Source organism: Aegilops tauschii, chromosome 3 (genome assembly GCF_002575655.3).
Source record: "Aegilops tauschii subsp. strangulata cultivar AL8/78 chromosome 3, Aet v6.0, whole genome shotgun sequence".
Classification (NCBI taxonomy): Eukaryota; Viridiplantae; Streptophyta; class Magnoliopsida; order Poales; family Poaceae; genus Aegilops; species Aegilops tauschii.
Window position 1 is genome coordinate 157,264,561 of NC_053037.3, and position 16,330 is coordinate 157,280,890.

Sequence of the window (16,330 nt, forward strand, 5' to 3'; positions counted from 1 at the left end):
TCACGTAAGGATGACAAAATTCAATGGCAACGATAAGTTTCTGCCAAAAAATAAATTGAAGCACGAAAGTTGCCATGTTAAACTTACCTTCGAAGACGTTTGGAGTTGCCATGACGTGTGACATTTGTTAGGATCAATTTTTTTTTCCGAATATGCTATTTTACGGGATGTATTTTTTTAACCTACACTACAAATTTAAAGGTTTGACCACTTTTGGTCGTTGCTTTGCCAAACGCTGCCCAACAGCGCCGCCTTTCCCCCCTGCTTGGTGGTAATTGTACTCTCATGATTATTCGCACGCAGCTACGCGACGGCGGCTGGCTGGCGGAGAAACAAATTTGCGACGGCACGCTTGAGGAAGAGAGTTGCAACGTAGCGGCGGCGCGGAGGAGGCTTGCTGCGTGCGGCCTACCGGGACGCATCGGCCTCGAGATCGCAAGGTATCTCGCGCACTTGATCACCCGGGAGCACTCGAGAAGAACACAGCGCCCGACGAATTTCCCCTTTCGATTCGGCCCCCTCTTTTACCTAAACTGCTGAATTCGGTGTGATTTCGTATCCCCTCCATTGTTAAACTCTCAATCTGTGATCAAATTAGGTTTTAAAAAATCGGTTATCCCCAATATATAACCACGCGCTCTAAATCGTCTCGTGCGAACCGATTTTCAGATGAGGCTGGTCGGCTTGACGGGTGGAATTGCTTCGGGGAAGAGCACCGTCTCTGGCCTCTTCAAATCCGCCGGCGTCCCTGTGGTCGATGCCGACATTGTGGCTCGGGTAAGCATCCAGCACCCAACATCGGTGTGCCGAAATATTCGCTTGTTGCTGCTATCATGCTGTGCCTTTGCAAGCAATGTTGTTGTTTTATCCGATTCAGTCACAACTAACTACAAAAATAGAATGTGACTAATTACTTTTATTTAACAGTTTTATAACATGCAAGTAGGCTGCTCACATCAGCATTTTGGGGATAAATAGTTCTGTAAAAAAATCTAATCTCGTGCTAATCAATGTGATCAGTACAGAACTGTGTCCATTTTATTGCATTGTTATTACCTTTTCTCTTCTCCCTGAGAACTGGCGGCAACACTTGGTAATTTGGTATTGATTTTAACTATGTAATAAAGTTCTACAACATGGAATCAAACTGCTCAATTTAGCTTTATGTTGAGGGCAAAGGCGTATACTGGTTTTCACAGTGGTGTTTTTTCATCCCTACTGCTACTCGCAGACTCGCAGTAACGAGGAACAGAACTGGGAGTTCTGTTGGGCAGTTAAGAAATGTGAGGGGGATGGCCCAATGTAGTCATACTCCGTTTTTTGTTGTCAGTATGGATTATAGGATCGGAAAGCATGTGCATTTTGCAGAGTAAAGAAGTAGCAGCCGAGAGAATTTTATTTTTTGTCGTATATGGATATAAGAAGGAAGTTAAGGCCTCAAATTCCTAATCACATGTTCAAATCCATGTGGGTAGATTGGCGAGATTTGAGGTTAAAATTCTCTATTCCCTGTCTAATTGCAACTCTGAATCTGTCAGCATGAATGTCTTACCGTAGCTGGGATATCTCTTGAATAATATTACATTGACTGTTACTCCCTCCATAAACAAATATAAGAGCGTTTAGAATACTAAAATAGTGATCTAAACGCTCTTATATTAGTTTACAGAGGGAGTACAACGCAAGATTAACTATGTTTTATCTTTGGGGCTTCTGGGTGGTGTATGACCATAAGAACTGACATGTTTAATATAGCGTTTTTAAGGTATTACCTGCATTTGAAAACAGTCACTTGAGCAAACGTGATTTTAGCCAATTGTATGTATGCATTGCTTATTTTTATCCTAAATGTCTGGGATGAAAAAAAATTCAATGGTAGAACATTATTACAATCCCTGGTATGATGCGATATTAATTATGTTAGACTAGGGGCTTTGGACTAGTAGGATGTACATGGCACTTTGCTTTCATAATTTAGTAATTGAGCTTCAAACTGCAAAGAATGCTTTTTGCTGTTGTAGACTTATTAAGTTATTATGTGTTGTGAAATTCTCCCAGACACTGACAATCGACTTCCTTGTTTTTGTTTGAATTTTATGCTGATTATGGAGACATGCATTTACAGAATGTAGTGCAGAAAGGTACTGGAGGTTGGAAGAAGATTGTAAAAACTTTCGGAAATGACATATTATTGGAAAATGGAGAAATTGACAGGGCTCTCTTAGGTCAGATTGTTTTCTCTGACCCGGCAAAAAGGAAACTTCTAAACCGGTACAACTCCTACTAACATACATATTGCATCCTGTTTCCTTTCTTTTTGCTATGGTTAGTCAATAGGTATGTGATCCAGTTTATATATATGGCAATTACTACATAATTACTGCTTTAAGAAAACAACTCCACCTATTTCTGGTATCACATCTTGCCTTGTTCTGGTTTCTAGAAAAATGTCATACTAACATTGGATATTCAGTTCACATTAACTGAGTGCATAAATTTCGAGTGACGTTTCATACATGGATGATGAAATGTGATAAGGTTCACCTTTAACAATAGTAATTATGTCATATGTAAAATAAAAAAACCACAGCAAAAGTGGTACAGCAAGAAATTTACATTTCCTTGCATGTTTATACTTTGTCATCAATAGTCCCTGGCTCCCTGCGATATTAAGGATTCTTATTTTTCTACATTACTCCTCGATCCTGGGCCCTGACTGAATTTTGGTTTGTTCATTGTGACTACTTTTAGTCTTCTGGCCCCACATATTTCATGTGGTATATTTTGGGAGATTCTAAAACTGTGGGTGAAGGGATGCACGGTTATCTCTGTCGACATCCCGCTGTTGTTTGAGACAAAGATGGACCGATGGACGAACCCAGTGGTTGTTGTATGGGTGGATCCCAAAACACAGATTGAGAGGCTCATGTTAAGAAATGGGTGCAGCGAGGAACAAGCTCAGAACAGGATCAGCGCGCAGCTTGCACTTGACTGGAAGAAGTCCGAAGCAGATATAGTGATCAACAATTCTGGCTCACTGGAGGACACGAAAGAACAGTTCCGAGAAGTGTTGGAGCAAGTCTCTGCTCCCTTGACATGGAAGGAGCGCATGAGATCCAGGGATGGCTTTCTGTCTATCGTCATGTGCACGGCAGCGGGGGTTTTACTTGCTCAGAAGAATCTGTTATGATCTTTGCATCGTTAGGAAGTTAGGACTGAACTAGGTTGATTTTTTGAAAAATTGGGAGTGTCGTTGCAGAGCACTAGACCATCAAGATTATGGTTGTGTCATATCATGTTTTGGAGTCACCGCAAGTGCTGAATTTTGAGTGAATTTTGTTTTTTGTAACCGCAAGTGCTGAATTTTGAGTGAATTTTGTTTTTTGTAACCGCAATTGCTTGTCGCTACAGAGCACTGCTTGCTTGTGTTGTCTCTGTTGTGAACCTTGATTCACTACGGAATAATGGTATGGCTTTTGAGGGGCGGTTAGACATTGACTGATACCAGAGAGCAGCAAGAGAGAATATATTTCCTCCGTTTGAGTAAGACGTACTGCTTATAGTACCTTGGCAAATAATCACTCTATTAATATTTTGCTTATACGATAAGATCTCAATGAACAACCCTTTCTTTTGAGCATTTGTGAGTAAGATCTTCGGCATAGGCCGGTGATGTTGGCGTTCAGATACTCGGATGCACTTGAATGTAAGGATGCAGACGGAAGCATTCGCATTAATCATTTTTACATTAGAATGTTTATTAAAGTAGCATTGATTAGCTTATTCTGGGCCTCGCAGATGTGTCCGCCTGCATCCTACATGGATGTGGCTTCAATGAGAATTTTGGTTGTAATTTCACCTTTGTTTAGTGTTGTTTATGCATCTACGGGTTTAGTTACCCCATTATCCGGTTGTGTTTTAGTTTATCTTTATCTAATACAATATGAAATTGATTTTGAAAAGTAAGTATTTTCAATATGAAGCATTGGCAATCAAAACAAAACAACACGAAATCGATGACCGACCAAAGTTGACATGCATTTGGAGATCAATGATGGTGACAGGCAAATGACACTGGGAACAAATTTGGGCAAGAGTGAGCGAGTGGTATGAATGGTTGTCTAAATATTCAAAGTTTGCGTGACTGAATGGAAGAAACATAAGGCGTTAAGTTTTCAAAAAAGTCGTTTAAGACATGTCGACAAAGAGTACTTACCTGCAGTAGCCTAGTTGGTCAAGTGTCAATAGCGAAAACCAATGGCAAGTCCGGAGCCAAAAGATAGACCTTTAGAGGTATGAATGAAACATGCTCCACGGCTCTAAGCCAACTCATGTCAACCTATCCTAAAAGCTTGGAAACTCCGAGTGACACCACTCAAAGTGTTTGAATAAAATATAGGGTTTTTGGTAGTTCACAAGTCCTAACTTGGAGGCTCCAACAGCTCTCTTGGGAGGGTTCAACTATATTGGAATTTGAGTTTGGCTACCGACCATTCTCGGAATGTCCTGGCGGATATGACTAGGAGTGTCTGAGCTGACCTTTTGATACAAACTTCACTAGCGTTGAGGTTCTAGACAAAAATCACTAAGAGAAACCAAATGAGAGCAGGAAGGTTATGTAATATCCCAGAAGATTCGAACATGTCAATCGAAGTGTTCGAACCGCAATTAGTCTACCTGATGCACTCTATCTCCAAGACTTGGAGGGTCTAGAGATAAGCCTCTCGGCGACCAGGCCTCCTCAAGGTGTTGAGAACCGAGACCGACGGGCTTACGAGCGGAAGGTCAAGGGTCCTGACCCTCACATCCAAAATGCTAGGTCAAGACCCTTGACCCTTCGTCGCACAAGCTAGGTATCCGCTCGTGGACTACCACACTGCGTGTGTCATCACTGGTGGGGATGACTACATGACCGCGAGGCACCCCCCGCACCCTGGTAGAATCCCCGTGTGCCTGACTCAACAACCTTCCAGCTGGATGCACCTAGAACTAGAAGGACCATGAGAAACTGGTCGTCAATCCTCAATCTCCCCAAACTATTTTTTGGATATTTTGGGAGTTTTCCTGAAAATACAAGAACACCAGAAAATAGAAACTAGAACTCACACTAGATTAACATGTTAGTCCAACAGAAGTTAATAAAAAATATCCCAAAGTGTTTATAATTGATATCAATATAGCATGAATCATACAAAAAAATATCCATACGTTTGAGACATATCAACCCTCGGAACAAATCTGGTTTTCTGGCGGTGCCCTCCCTCCCTCTCTCTTTGCATAATTCTGCACTGCCGCAAGGCTGCTCCACCTCATCGTCCTCCGGTTGTTCTTCCTTCTGGACGGCAAAGTGCTGTTGAACGTTTGATACGATATGCGCGGATACCACAGAGGCATCGTGCTTCCGGTGCTTGATCGATGGATCACTTCATGGGAGAAAAATTCTTGCGGCTGGGAGGTAATACCTAGCTACGGGAATCTGCACATCATCACCGACGTTTTCTTCTCCGCTGTGTTCGTTGGTGAGATTGATCTACTCCTTGCATCTTCATAGTAATCCTAGGCTTGTATGTAAGTGTGATTTTTTATTACTTTGTACTATGTTCCCCAACAAAGCCCCGCTCAAGGAAAGGGCCAAAGACCACCATCTCCCCCTTCTTGCACTCTTCATCATCGATTGAGCCATAACTCTCCGATCTCTACCAGCTTTCGTATTTTCAAGGCTGCCACTCTTGAAGGGCACCAAGTTGCCAGATCTTATTCCTCCCCCTGCTGGCAACCTGCCATACCTGGAATCCCCAGCGCTCCCCCTGTCGTGTCAGACGGGGAACTTCTACTCGTCCAAGCAAGTGGCCTTTACAAAATCATCCCCTAAGATGACATGGCTGAAGGCGGCGGGTCCACGAAGACCAGTTCCACAGATGAAGCGTAAGGGGAATACAATAGAAGTGTCCTAACAGTGCATACCACACTTGAAATTGAGATACAACAGGGGAGAAGGAGGCACGACAAAGAAGACAAGAGGTGATGAAAGCTAGATGACTTCTCTGCGGCCCTGCTCCCCCCTCCCCTCCCCCCCTCCCCCCGAGCACATATTCAAAATCAGGAGAGAGGCCCAAACTCCTCTCCCTTCAGGGCCTTCGTGTCAATGCCAGCGCGGTCCTACAAATTGACAAGCTCTAAGAGACTCCAGGCAAGCAAGTCACACAACACTCAGAGGCTACTAACGAGGATGTATTTCACAGAGTTGTTAGAGCATGGCCCAAGAGGGCCCCCGATCAGAGGCCGGGATATCTTCTCAAGTCCAGCAAACATCCCAAGTAACGTGCCATATTGGAGGACCTGAGAGGTTACGGGCGACTGCCTGTGGCATGATCCAGCGTGAACCAAAGGCGTGAACCCAACAATGATCCGGCCCGAGTCATGTAACCCTAACTTGTCCATGTATATAAGACAAGAGAGGGATTTTGTCGGGGCATCGAACACATTTTAGAGAATCCTAGAGCTAGGTTTCCCCACCTACCTCCATCTTCTTCCTCTCTATCGCCAGGCCGAGAGCCTGTAATCCAAGAAACATATCTCCACAGAAATGTTCGCGGTCATCGACGAGAAACCAAGCAACACAAACACCAAAGGCAGGAGTAGGTATTACCTCCTCCCGGAGGGCCTTGACCTCGGTAAATTCCTTGTTTCGCGCCTCACCATATCGATATGCTGCTTGCACGCCCCTCCGTACAAATACTTTGTCACTGGATGACACTGCCAATACAAAACACCGACACAAGACGGTGAAGGAGAGTATGTCACTACTCCCAGGATCTCATGACGAGTTCGTCACGTTCATGTACCTACAAGCGTATATCTTTGATGCTCTTGACATGTTTGATGTTGATCTTACCTTCTTCAATTTATTACCGGTGTTTTGGGTTGATACATCTTGCTTTTGGCAAGTGGAGCTCGAATTTTGGTTGATACTTGATTAGGCGGGGCCATCTAGCTTCTCTGGCTTTATGTGATGGTTGGTCTCCCCCATGGGCGGCGACACTATTTGTCACTAGCAATGTAGCCAGAACAATGATTAGTAGGGGTGTACGATAGCCTTATAGCGAAGTTTGTCATACATTGAGACTCTGGTATTTTCTTGAATGGGTTCAGTTGTCTCGGCACAACGCGACTTAGTCCTGTATTAGGAAGGTATCGAGGGAGGCTTAGTCAGCGATAGTCATACGCAAATCCTCGAGGCCAACTCCAAACTTCTGTTCCTTGACATCGAGCTGAGTCATTCAAGACTCCTCGGGCTTCTCGAGTGAATCTTCGATATCCAGCGCTCTCCCCTTGGTTGTATTCAAGTGAGAGTGAATAAGGGTACATACACATGGGGCCAATTAAGGTTAGGCTTGCTTGGCAAATGAATAGGGCTACCCTTGTGGTAGTAGGTTGGAGGGCTAATCTTCGACTGACTAGGTTGATGTGGTGCATAGTACATGATGGACTAGCTCACCTAACTTCGACTGACTTGGTAGGAGTGGTGCATAGTACATGATGGACTAGATCACCTAACCTCCTACTAGTGGACTTTGTGCTGGGACATTTATTCTATTGACTTGTTCTTTACCTCTCTTCTCATTTGACTTATTAATTATGATTAGTCGCTCATACTTTCGTTGATTCGACTTGATTTTGATAATTTGTGACGTAAATACTAAGCGGGACTCCACTAGAAGTAACTATTCACACAATGATGATAAAAATACTCTTTGATTTTTTAGAGTGTTCATGTATCCTTTTTCATAAAGAAATCTTGTCACGTCTCAGCAGGTGGTGTGGTAATTCCGAGGACTGGTTCAACACCAAACTGATGAAGGTGGGACGTTGCATCTGTGAGCTCAAGGTGATGCCAAGTCCCGCAAGTGGGTGGCATGAGAACTTAAAGGATAATTGCAACACAAAGTTGGAGAAGGTGTGGCGTCATGGCTCTAAGCTCGAGGCAATGCCAAGGCTTACACGTGTTGCATGGGAAAACCAGGGATCCTCACGGCTTCAAATTGGCAAAGGTGTAGTGCGCAGCTCCAAGCTTTAGGCGATATCAAGGTCCGAAACTCAGAAGCGAGCAAAGTGGTGACTCTGAAGATCAGCATGACTTCAAGTTGGTGAAAGCAAGGTGTCATGGCTCCAAGCTCAAGGCGATGCTAAGACTTAGAAGTGGGCAGCACGCAAACTCCGAGGCTCGTGGGTCACCAAGTTGACGAAGGCATGACATCATGTCGTCGAGGCTCCAAGGATCTCTTGAGAGGTCCTCGCCTTCATGTAGTTGCAAGGTTTTTTTTATACTCTTGAGATGTTCGATGTATATTTTACCTTCTTTGTTTATTTCTGATGCATTAGGTTGTTACGTCTTGCTTTTGGCAAGTAAATTTTTGAAATTTGGTTGGGACCTGATTAGGTTGGCCTGATTACATTGGGACATCTAGCTTCTTCGGCTTTACATGATGGTTAGTCTCGTCCACGGTGATGTCTCCAACGGACGGGAGAAAGAAGGGGGATGTCTCCAATGGCTCCTGTACGGAGTGGCGATCCAGAAGGCGAAGGTGAGTGCGATGCGGGCGCGGAAGTGGCAAGCCAGCAGGGCGTGGAGGAGTGGACGCTGGTCCAATCGGGCGCGGCGCCGGCGGGTCCTGCGCTCAGGGAGGGGCGGCGGGATGCTCCGGTGGGCGCTGGAGGCTGGTCCGGCAGCCGCTTTTGGGCTCTGGAGGGGGAGGAATCTGCGGATGAGGCGGATGCGGTCGATGACGGTGAGGGGACGGCTTGTGGCCCGTCCCAAAGTTCGGTGGGGGATTTCGTAGCCAGGGCGGTGGAGCTCGGGGGTTCGCTCCACCCTGGTCGGCGGCGGGCGTTCGCGCTAGGTGGTCGTGGCCCCCGTCGGCGTGGACCTCAGGCTGGGGCGGCGCGCCGTGCGGCCCGGTCGGTGTCCCCGCGTCTGCGGTGGACAGACCTTGCAGCCCCGGAAGCGGAGGCTGGTCTCCTGCTTCGGGCGGATCCGCAGGGCCCAGGGGTGGCTGCTGCGTCAGCGACGGTGGCCCTGGCGGCAGCGGCGGCACCGGGGTCGCCTGGCCCTAGGGCAGGGGTCATGGCGCTGGAAGGCCAGGTGGGCCGGGGCGGTACCCAGGCAGATCGGCCCTCTACGGGCTCGGCTTCGGCCCAAGTGGCTGCGGACAGTTCGGGGCAGCGCTGCCTGGTGCTTTTCTGGGCCTGCGGGTGGCTCGCACGGCCCGGTTGGCCCAAGCCCAGCGGCGCGGGTACTTAAGTGGCGGTGGCTGCCCAAAGGAACCCTAGATCCGTCGCTAGGGTTTCCAGCCACCAAATCGGAGGCGAGACGCTTTGGTCACTCCGCCCGCTCCCTCTTCCCCATTCCCCCTCTGCCGCCCCTCGTGCGCTCCTTCGCCGAGGTGGTGGCCATGGGTTCCAAGGCCGACCGGCGGGCGGACAAGTGCCCCCTTCCCCCTCTCGATCCGGTAGAGCGCGGTCGCGAGCGAGAGCTTCGGGCGCAGGCCAAGGCGCAAGGCGCGGCGCGCGATGGAGAGTCGGGCGGCTGGGGGCCGCCGCCGGCGTGGTGGTTGAAGGACCAGGAGCGTAAGAAGCGGAAGAAAGAAGAGCACAAGCGGAAGGGGCTCGAGCTCAAGCGCATAGAGGAGATGCCGCAGTTCCAAGGCGACCGAATCGGCGACCCTTTCGTGGCGAAAAAGAAGAAGTACAAGGCCGCGGGGCAGCAGGGCTCCAAGCCGTTGTCTGCGCTGTAGCCGGGGTCATCCAAGGGCACGGCGGCCGAGCCAATCCTGGTGGAGGAGGTCGACGACAGAGAGTGTTTCAAGTGCGGCCGGGCGGGGCACTTCCAGAGTGCCTGCAAGTTCGCGCCCCTCTGCATTCTCTGCTCCCAGGAGGGCCATGTCTCGGCGAACTGCCCCTCCCGTGGCAAGCCGCTCCTTCTCCAGACCATGGGGCAGGCCATCCCTGAAGGGGGTTTCTTCTGCTTGCAGCTCCCTGACGACGTCGATGATGCTCAGGGCGGGTTCGGAGTCAACGCTGCTATCCTTTCCACGGCCCGGGCGTGCTGTCGAAGGAGCTCCTGGAGGTGGAGCTGCCACATCTGTTTGAGGGGGAGTGGGAATGGCAGGTCGCCCAGATTGACGCTGACACCTACTCCGTGGTCTTCCCAGACCCGTCGATGCTGCGCATGGCGACCCGCAGCGGGAAGCTGTTTCTGTCCATCAACAACATCACCGCCCTCATCCGCGACGCCATGGCTGACGAGCCCAAAGGAGAAGCGATGCCTGAGGTTTGGGTGAAGCTCTGGGGCATCCCTCCCAAGCTCCGTAAGGTGGACCGGCTGATGGCGGGGCTGACGATGCTGGGTCGCCCTTTGGTGGTGGATGAGCTGACCTTGATCCGCTCCGGCCCGGTGCGGATGTGCTTTGCATGCCGCAAGCCAGAGAAGATGCGGGGCTCGGTCCAGCTCTGGCTCAACGGGGAAGGCTTCCTCATCAAGCTCGAGCCGGCACTGCCTCCACCCCCGCCTCCAAGCCACAACAAGAGCCCGGATCACGGCGACAAGGACAAGACTCAAGACAAGGAGCACGACAAGGACCCAGACGCGAGCATGGAGGACGACTCCATCGACACGGCGGCTTGGAAGAAGCTCGACATCAGGCGTGCAGGCTCGCCGCCGGCCCAGAAACGTCAAGCCCTCGCCTCCACTGCGGTGGTGGTGATGGAGGTCGAGGTGGCCAACCAATATGGCTCCAACTTGGGCATGGTGTCCCCCCAGGCTGCGGCTGTGCCCGATAAGGGGATCACGGCATCATGTGACACAGGAGTTCCTGCGAGCGAGCGCACGCTGATTCAGCTGTCTGCGAGCACCGTCCTCCCATCCTGGGCCGGATCGCCGGCTTCGGGTGGGCAGGGAGGTAGCAAGAGTGGATCCGTGCGGCAGGCGAAGAAGCTCGCGGGGCACAAGGTGGCCACGGACGGGATCAGGTCCATGGAGTCGCTGGGCGCACCGCCGACGCCGCGCCAGTCGGTGATGGCACTCGCTGCTCCCCTTGCGCAGCCCATCGGCGACGCCCTGTTCCAGGAGGCTTCCAAGGTGGCCCCGATCATGCAGGCCAAGCGGTCCAAGGCGGTGGCCGCGGCCCCTGTCCGCTCTAGCTCGCGCTCCAGGGGCGCTAAGGCTGGCCTCCCGGCGATGCAGCGGGCCCAGCTCATTCAAGCGCAGGAGAATCTCGAGACGTCAGGTAACCCTCCCCCTCGCTTTATGATTTTGCAGTCCTTTTCCGATGACCGTCTTAGCGAGGTGCTGCGGGAGAGTGGTGTAGACGCGTTGTGCTCGGGGGGTATGCGTGAGCTGTTGCCTCTGTTGCGTGCGACAGAGCAGGCGCAAGCGGCGATCGCAGTTGCGGCTGACGCGCGCGCTGACCAGCTAGAGCAGGAGGCGGGGGCCTCACAGGCTCTAGCGTCTCGGCCCAATGAGGTGGTGTTGGCAACAGGGGTTGCCCCCCCTCCCTCGCCTTGCAGGGTCAAGGCGAGGTGCATGGCCAAAGCGGTGTCCTTTAGGGGCATCCGTCTCCGTAACAGAATTCTTTAGATGCGGGCTATCTTTTGGAACATTTGTGGGTTCGGCCATGTGGGTCGGCGATCCCAGTTGAAGGAATACATGCGTAGAGAAGGGATTGATATAGTAGCTTTGCAGGAAACCATTAAATCTGACTTCCAGCACCACGATCTGTTGTCGATCGATCCCCTGGAGAGGTTCTCATGGTATCACCTTGCTACTAATGGGCACTCAGGGGGTATGCTGCTAGGTTTTGATCAAGCAGTCTATGAGGTTCTCGCGTGGGATGCGGGCACCTTTTTCCTGGTCGGCCACATTCGCCACTGTCAGTCTCAGAGGGAGCTGGTGGTGATCCAGGTCTATGGGCCAGCGGATCACGCGCGTTCGGCGGAGTTTTTGTCCGAACTGCAAGTGAGGGTGCTTGCGGTAAGGACTACGCTCACGCCCCTGGTGGTGGGGGAGATTTTAATCTTATCCGTTTGGGTGCGGATAAGAACAACAGCAACATTAATTGGTCCAGGGTATCCATGTTCAACAATGCGATCGCCTAGATGGCTATTAGGGAAGTAGCCAGATCTGGGGTATGCTACACTTGGACGAACAAGCAATTGGATCCGGTGCGATCGGTGCTTGACAGAGTGTTCATCTCCCCCGAATGGGAAGTGATGTACCCACTATGTTCGCTAGTTGCTGAGACCAGGATAGGGTCGGATCACGTGCCTCTAATCCTTGCCTCAGGGGAGGAAAGGATTCGGCGTAGTCCTCGGTTTTACTTCGAGACGGCGTGGTTTGAAAACCCTAATTTCGACTCCATTTTAGAGAGAAGTGGCTGGCCTGTGTTAGCCAGGTGGGCCAACAGCGGGGCCCCATGGATCTCTGGATCGCGGCAGGGAGCCGCCTTCGGGCCAGGCTCAAGGGCTGGGGAGCCAACTTGGGCAGGCAGGACAGAGCGCTAAGAGAGGGCATTTTAGCCGAGATCGCGAGCCTCGACCAACAGGCGGATGCGCGGCCGTTCTCTGAACAGGAGTGGGCTCGACGCTACGCATTGGAAAACCAAGTTCAGTCCTTGCTGCGGGCGGAAGATGAGTACTGGAGGCGTCGGGGAGGCCTAAAGTGGACCCTTAAAGGGGACGCTAACACTAAGTACTTCCACGCATACGCCAACGGGCGACGGCGTAGATGTGCAATCCTTCGCTTGCAATCCGATCAGGGTTTGCTGCTGTCGCAGGAGGCCATCACGCGTCATGTTTATGATTTCTACATCCAACTTATGGGGACGAGCGAAGAGCAGCGTCGGGGGTGTGCGCTGACTTATGGGATCCCTCCCAGTTTGTCACTGACTGGGAAAATGAGGAGCTGGGGCTCGCCTTTTTGCCCGAGGAAATCGACGCGGCTCTCAAGAGCATGAAGACTGACATGGCTCCAGGCCTGGACGGCTGGCCTGTTACCATGTTCAAACACTTCTGGTCGATCCTGTAGGGGCCAGTGTTCGATGTGTGTAACGGCTTTATGCGTGGTATGGTAGATATCTCTAGGCTAAATTTTGGGATCCTCTCGCTGATCCCTAAGGTGGCAGGGGAAGATAACATTCGTCAGTTTAGGCCGATAGCGCTCATCAATGTTCCGTTCAAGATCTGCTCAAAAGCCACCACCTCCCGCCTGGTCCCGATAGCGCACCCCACCATCAGTCGTACCCAAACGGTTTTCATTCGTGGCCGGAACATCTTGGAGGGCTCCCTTGCGCTTCAGGAGGTCATCCACGAACTAAAACGTACTAAGGAACCGGCCATTCTCCTGAAATTAGATTTTGAGAAAGCGTACGATCGAGTGAATTGGGACTTTTTGTGTCAGATCCTGCTGAGCCGAGGATTCTCGGTCATGTGGGTGCACCGAATTATGCAGCTGGTCCCGGGTGGCCAGACAGCTATTTCGGTAAATGGAGAAATAGGGAATTTCTTCCGGAACAAGCGGGGACTGCGTCAGGGCGATCCCATGTCTCCGCTCCTGTTCAACTTTGTGGTAGACGCCCTCGCGGCAATGTTGCGCAGGGCGACCGCGGCAGGCCACATCAAGGGAGTGGTCGGCCACCTAATCCCAGGGGGGATCTCGCACTTGCAGTACGCAGACGACACACTGTTGCTGTTCCAGCCGGACAACCACAGCATCGCCACGGTGAAGGCTCTACTGTTAAGTTTCAAACTGATGTCCGGCCTTAAAATTAATTTTCACAAGTGTGAAGTTCTGTCTATGGGGACAGACAGCGAGGAGGGGCGTCGCGTCGCAGACCTTCTTAATTGTAAAGTGGGCAAATTCCCCTTTACGTATCTGGGACTGCCTCTAGCGCCACGTAGAGTGACGATAGACGAGTGGGCCCCCTTAACGGGGAAGGCGGGAAAGAAGGTGAGCCCATGGCGAGGCAAGTACATGTCCTCTGCCGCTAGATTGGTTCTCACCAACTCGAGCCTATCCTCGCTTCCCATGTTTGCTATGGGCCTGTTCCTTTTGGCGGAAGGGCTTCATGCCAAGTTGGACACGTCGCGCGCCCGTTTCTTTTGGGAAGGCTCGGGCCTTAAGCGTAAATACCACATGGTAAAATGGGCAGCGGTTTGTAGGCCCAAATCCTTGGGAGGATTAGGGATCATCAATACCAGACTGCAGAATATTGCGCTCATGTGCAAATGGATCTGGAAGCTCTCGCAAGGGGCGACAGGTTTGTGGGCTGACATCTTATGGGCTAAGTACTTCCCTAACGGGAATTTCTTTGAAGGGTAAACAAGGGGCTCCCCTTTCTGGCAAGACTTGCAGGCCATCAGACCCGCGTTTGATCTAGGAGCCAAGTTCTCAGTCCGCAAAGGTCGCTCCACCCGTTTCTGGCTCGATTTTTGGGTGGGCACTCGTCCACTCTTGGAAGAGTTCCCAGAGCTTTATGCTCTCGCGGTGTTGCCAAATCAAAGGGTGGCAGAGGCTTTGGCAAATCCCCAGGCCATTGCTTTCTGTCGAAACCTAAACGAGCAGGAAGTAGCAAAGTGGGTTGCTTTGCTGGACCTCGTCTCCCCTGTGTCGCTTACCGAGGAGCAAGATAGGGTTTCATGGCACCTCAATGCGCCCGGGAAGTTCTCCGTCAAGTCTTTGTACCACAAACTGTGCCAAGGGACGGTACAGAGAGAGGTTAAAGGTCTTTGACAAGCGCGCGTGCCGCTGAAGATCAAAGTATTTCTTTGGCAACTGCTCCGTGACCGTCTCCCTACCTCCATTAACATTGCTAAAAGGAACGGTCCGGCAACAGGGCCGTGCGCGCTGTGTGGGAACCCTGAGGATGCGAATCACGTTTTCTTCCAATGTACTCTGGCGCGTTTTGCTTGGAGTGCAATGCGCGAGGCGGCTGGGGTCTCTTGGACCCGCGCTCCTCGTCCGAGCTTGTGGATCTCCTGGACTCGGTTCAGGGTCAGGGCAAGAGGGTGCTTTGGACTAGTATAGGAGCGATGCTTTGGTCCTTGTGGCTGACCCGTAACAAATTTACCATCGAAGGACAGTACCCGTCGCACCCAGCTAACATCATATACAAATGCTATATCCTCTTGCAGCAATGGAGTCCGTTGGTGAAGCAGAAGGACGCTGGTCTCATGAAGCTTGCCCAAGTTCGTGTTCACCAAGTCTATGTTGCGGCTAGGGAGCCGGTGTTGCCAACCTAAGGATGGGGAACGTATTTTGTTGGCGAGTCTGCGCACTCCAGGCCATGGGCTTCGGCCTTGTAACGCGATCGCTGCCAGGCTTAGAACCTTTAGGCCCTGTTTGGTTCGGCTGTGGATTTCTAAAAGCAGTTGTGAAAAATCTGCTGTGGAAAAACAGATGTGGAAAATCTGATGTGAAAAAGATGTAGGTCATTTGACAAACCAGCTGATACAGCTGTTTCAGATTTTGGCCCGCATCGGAATCATATTTTGGAAAGCACGTCCTGGGCTGCTTCCGCTTTTGGTTCAAATTTTGGCAGCAGATTTCTGGAATCGGATTCTGCTGGGTTCGCCCATTGGTTCAGATTCTGCTGCGCTGCAGTGGAATCCGTCGATAAAAGCTGAACCAAACAGGGCCTTAGTCTTATGTTGCTACGCATAGCCCTGGCTTTTGTCTCCGCAGTGTTATGACCGTGTGACTGGCACTCTGCCTGTTCCGTTGTGGGCTTTATTAATTTAAAGCCGGACGCTCCTAGCGTCTTCGTTTTAAAAAAAAAAGTCTCGTCCAGTGCCACTATTGTTGTCGTGCATATAACATGAGATTAGGGAGGCGTCAGGGAGGCGTCATTAGCAAAATAGTCGCAACAATGAGATCTCACAATAAAAGAGCAAAAGAATAAGTTAAATCAGATTCGATGCAAGGGGACCTTGTGCAATAGAAAGAGAGAAAACAAACAAGCAATACTGTAATTATGATCTCGATATGGTCAGATTGGAACATAAAACACCTTTGCTACTTGAACTAGTATAATGATCGGGATATGCTCAGATTGGAATCGAGCGAAATGATAGCTCAGATTGCAGAAGTAAATATGGTGTATCTTGTTTACATTCAGACGATACCGCCGATAGTAGGGTACCAGGAACGTCGGCATGGTCGGTGCACCCGTCACGGAGGAGCACCACCTGAACTGAACTTGCGTCCGACTGTCTGGCCACAGCCGTTGACTGGCCGGCGCCGCACACGCACAGACCCCGAGCCAGCAGAGCCCTCCCT

The 16,330-nt window shown here is 50.6% G+C and overlaps 1 protein-coding gene across 2 annotated transcripts; it reads left to right on the plus strand.

Moving 5' to 3' along the window:
- Window positions 1-224: 224 nt before the first annotated feature.
- LOC109738275 (dephospho-CoA kinase) lies at window positions 225-3,395 on the plus strand. Of its 2 annotated transcripts, none has more exons than XM_020297372.3 (4): window positions 225-545; window positions 670-777; window positions 2,126-2,271; window positions 2,752-3,395. In XM_020297372.3, the coding sequence occupies exons 2-4, from the start codon at window positions 670-672 to the stop codon at window positions 3,188-3,190; spliced, it is 693 nt and encodes a 230-aa protein (XP_020152961.1). In that variant the 5' UTR covers window positions 225-545; the 3' UTR covers window positions 3,191-3,395. The 2 variants fall into 2 exon arrangements, with proteins under 2 accessions (XP_020152961.1, XP_020152962.1); XM_020297373.3 differs by having other exon boundaries at window positions 240-440.
- The last annotated feature ends 12,935 nt before the right edge of the window (window positions 3,396-16,330 follow it).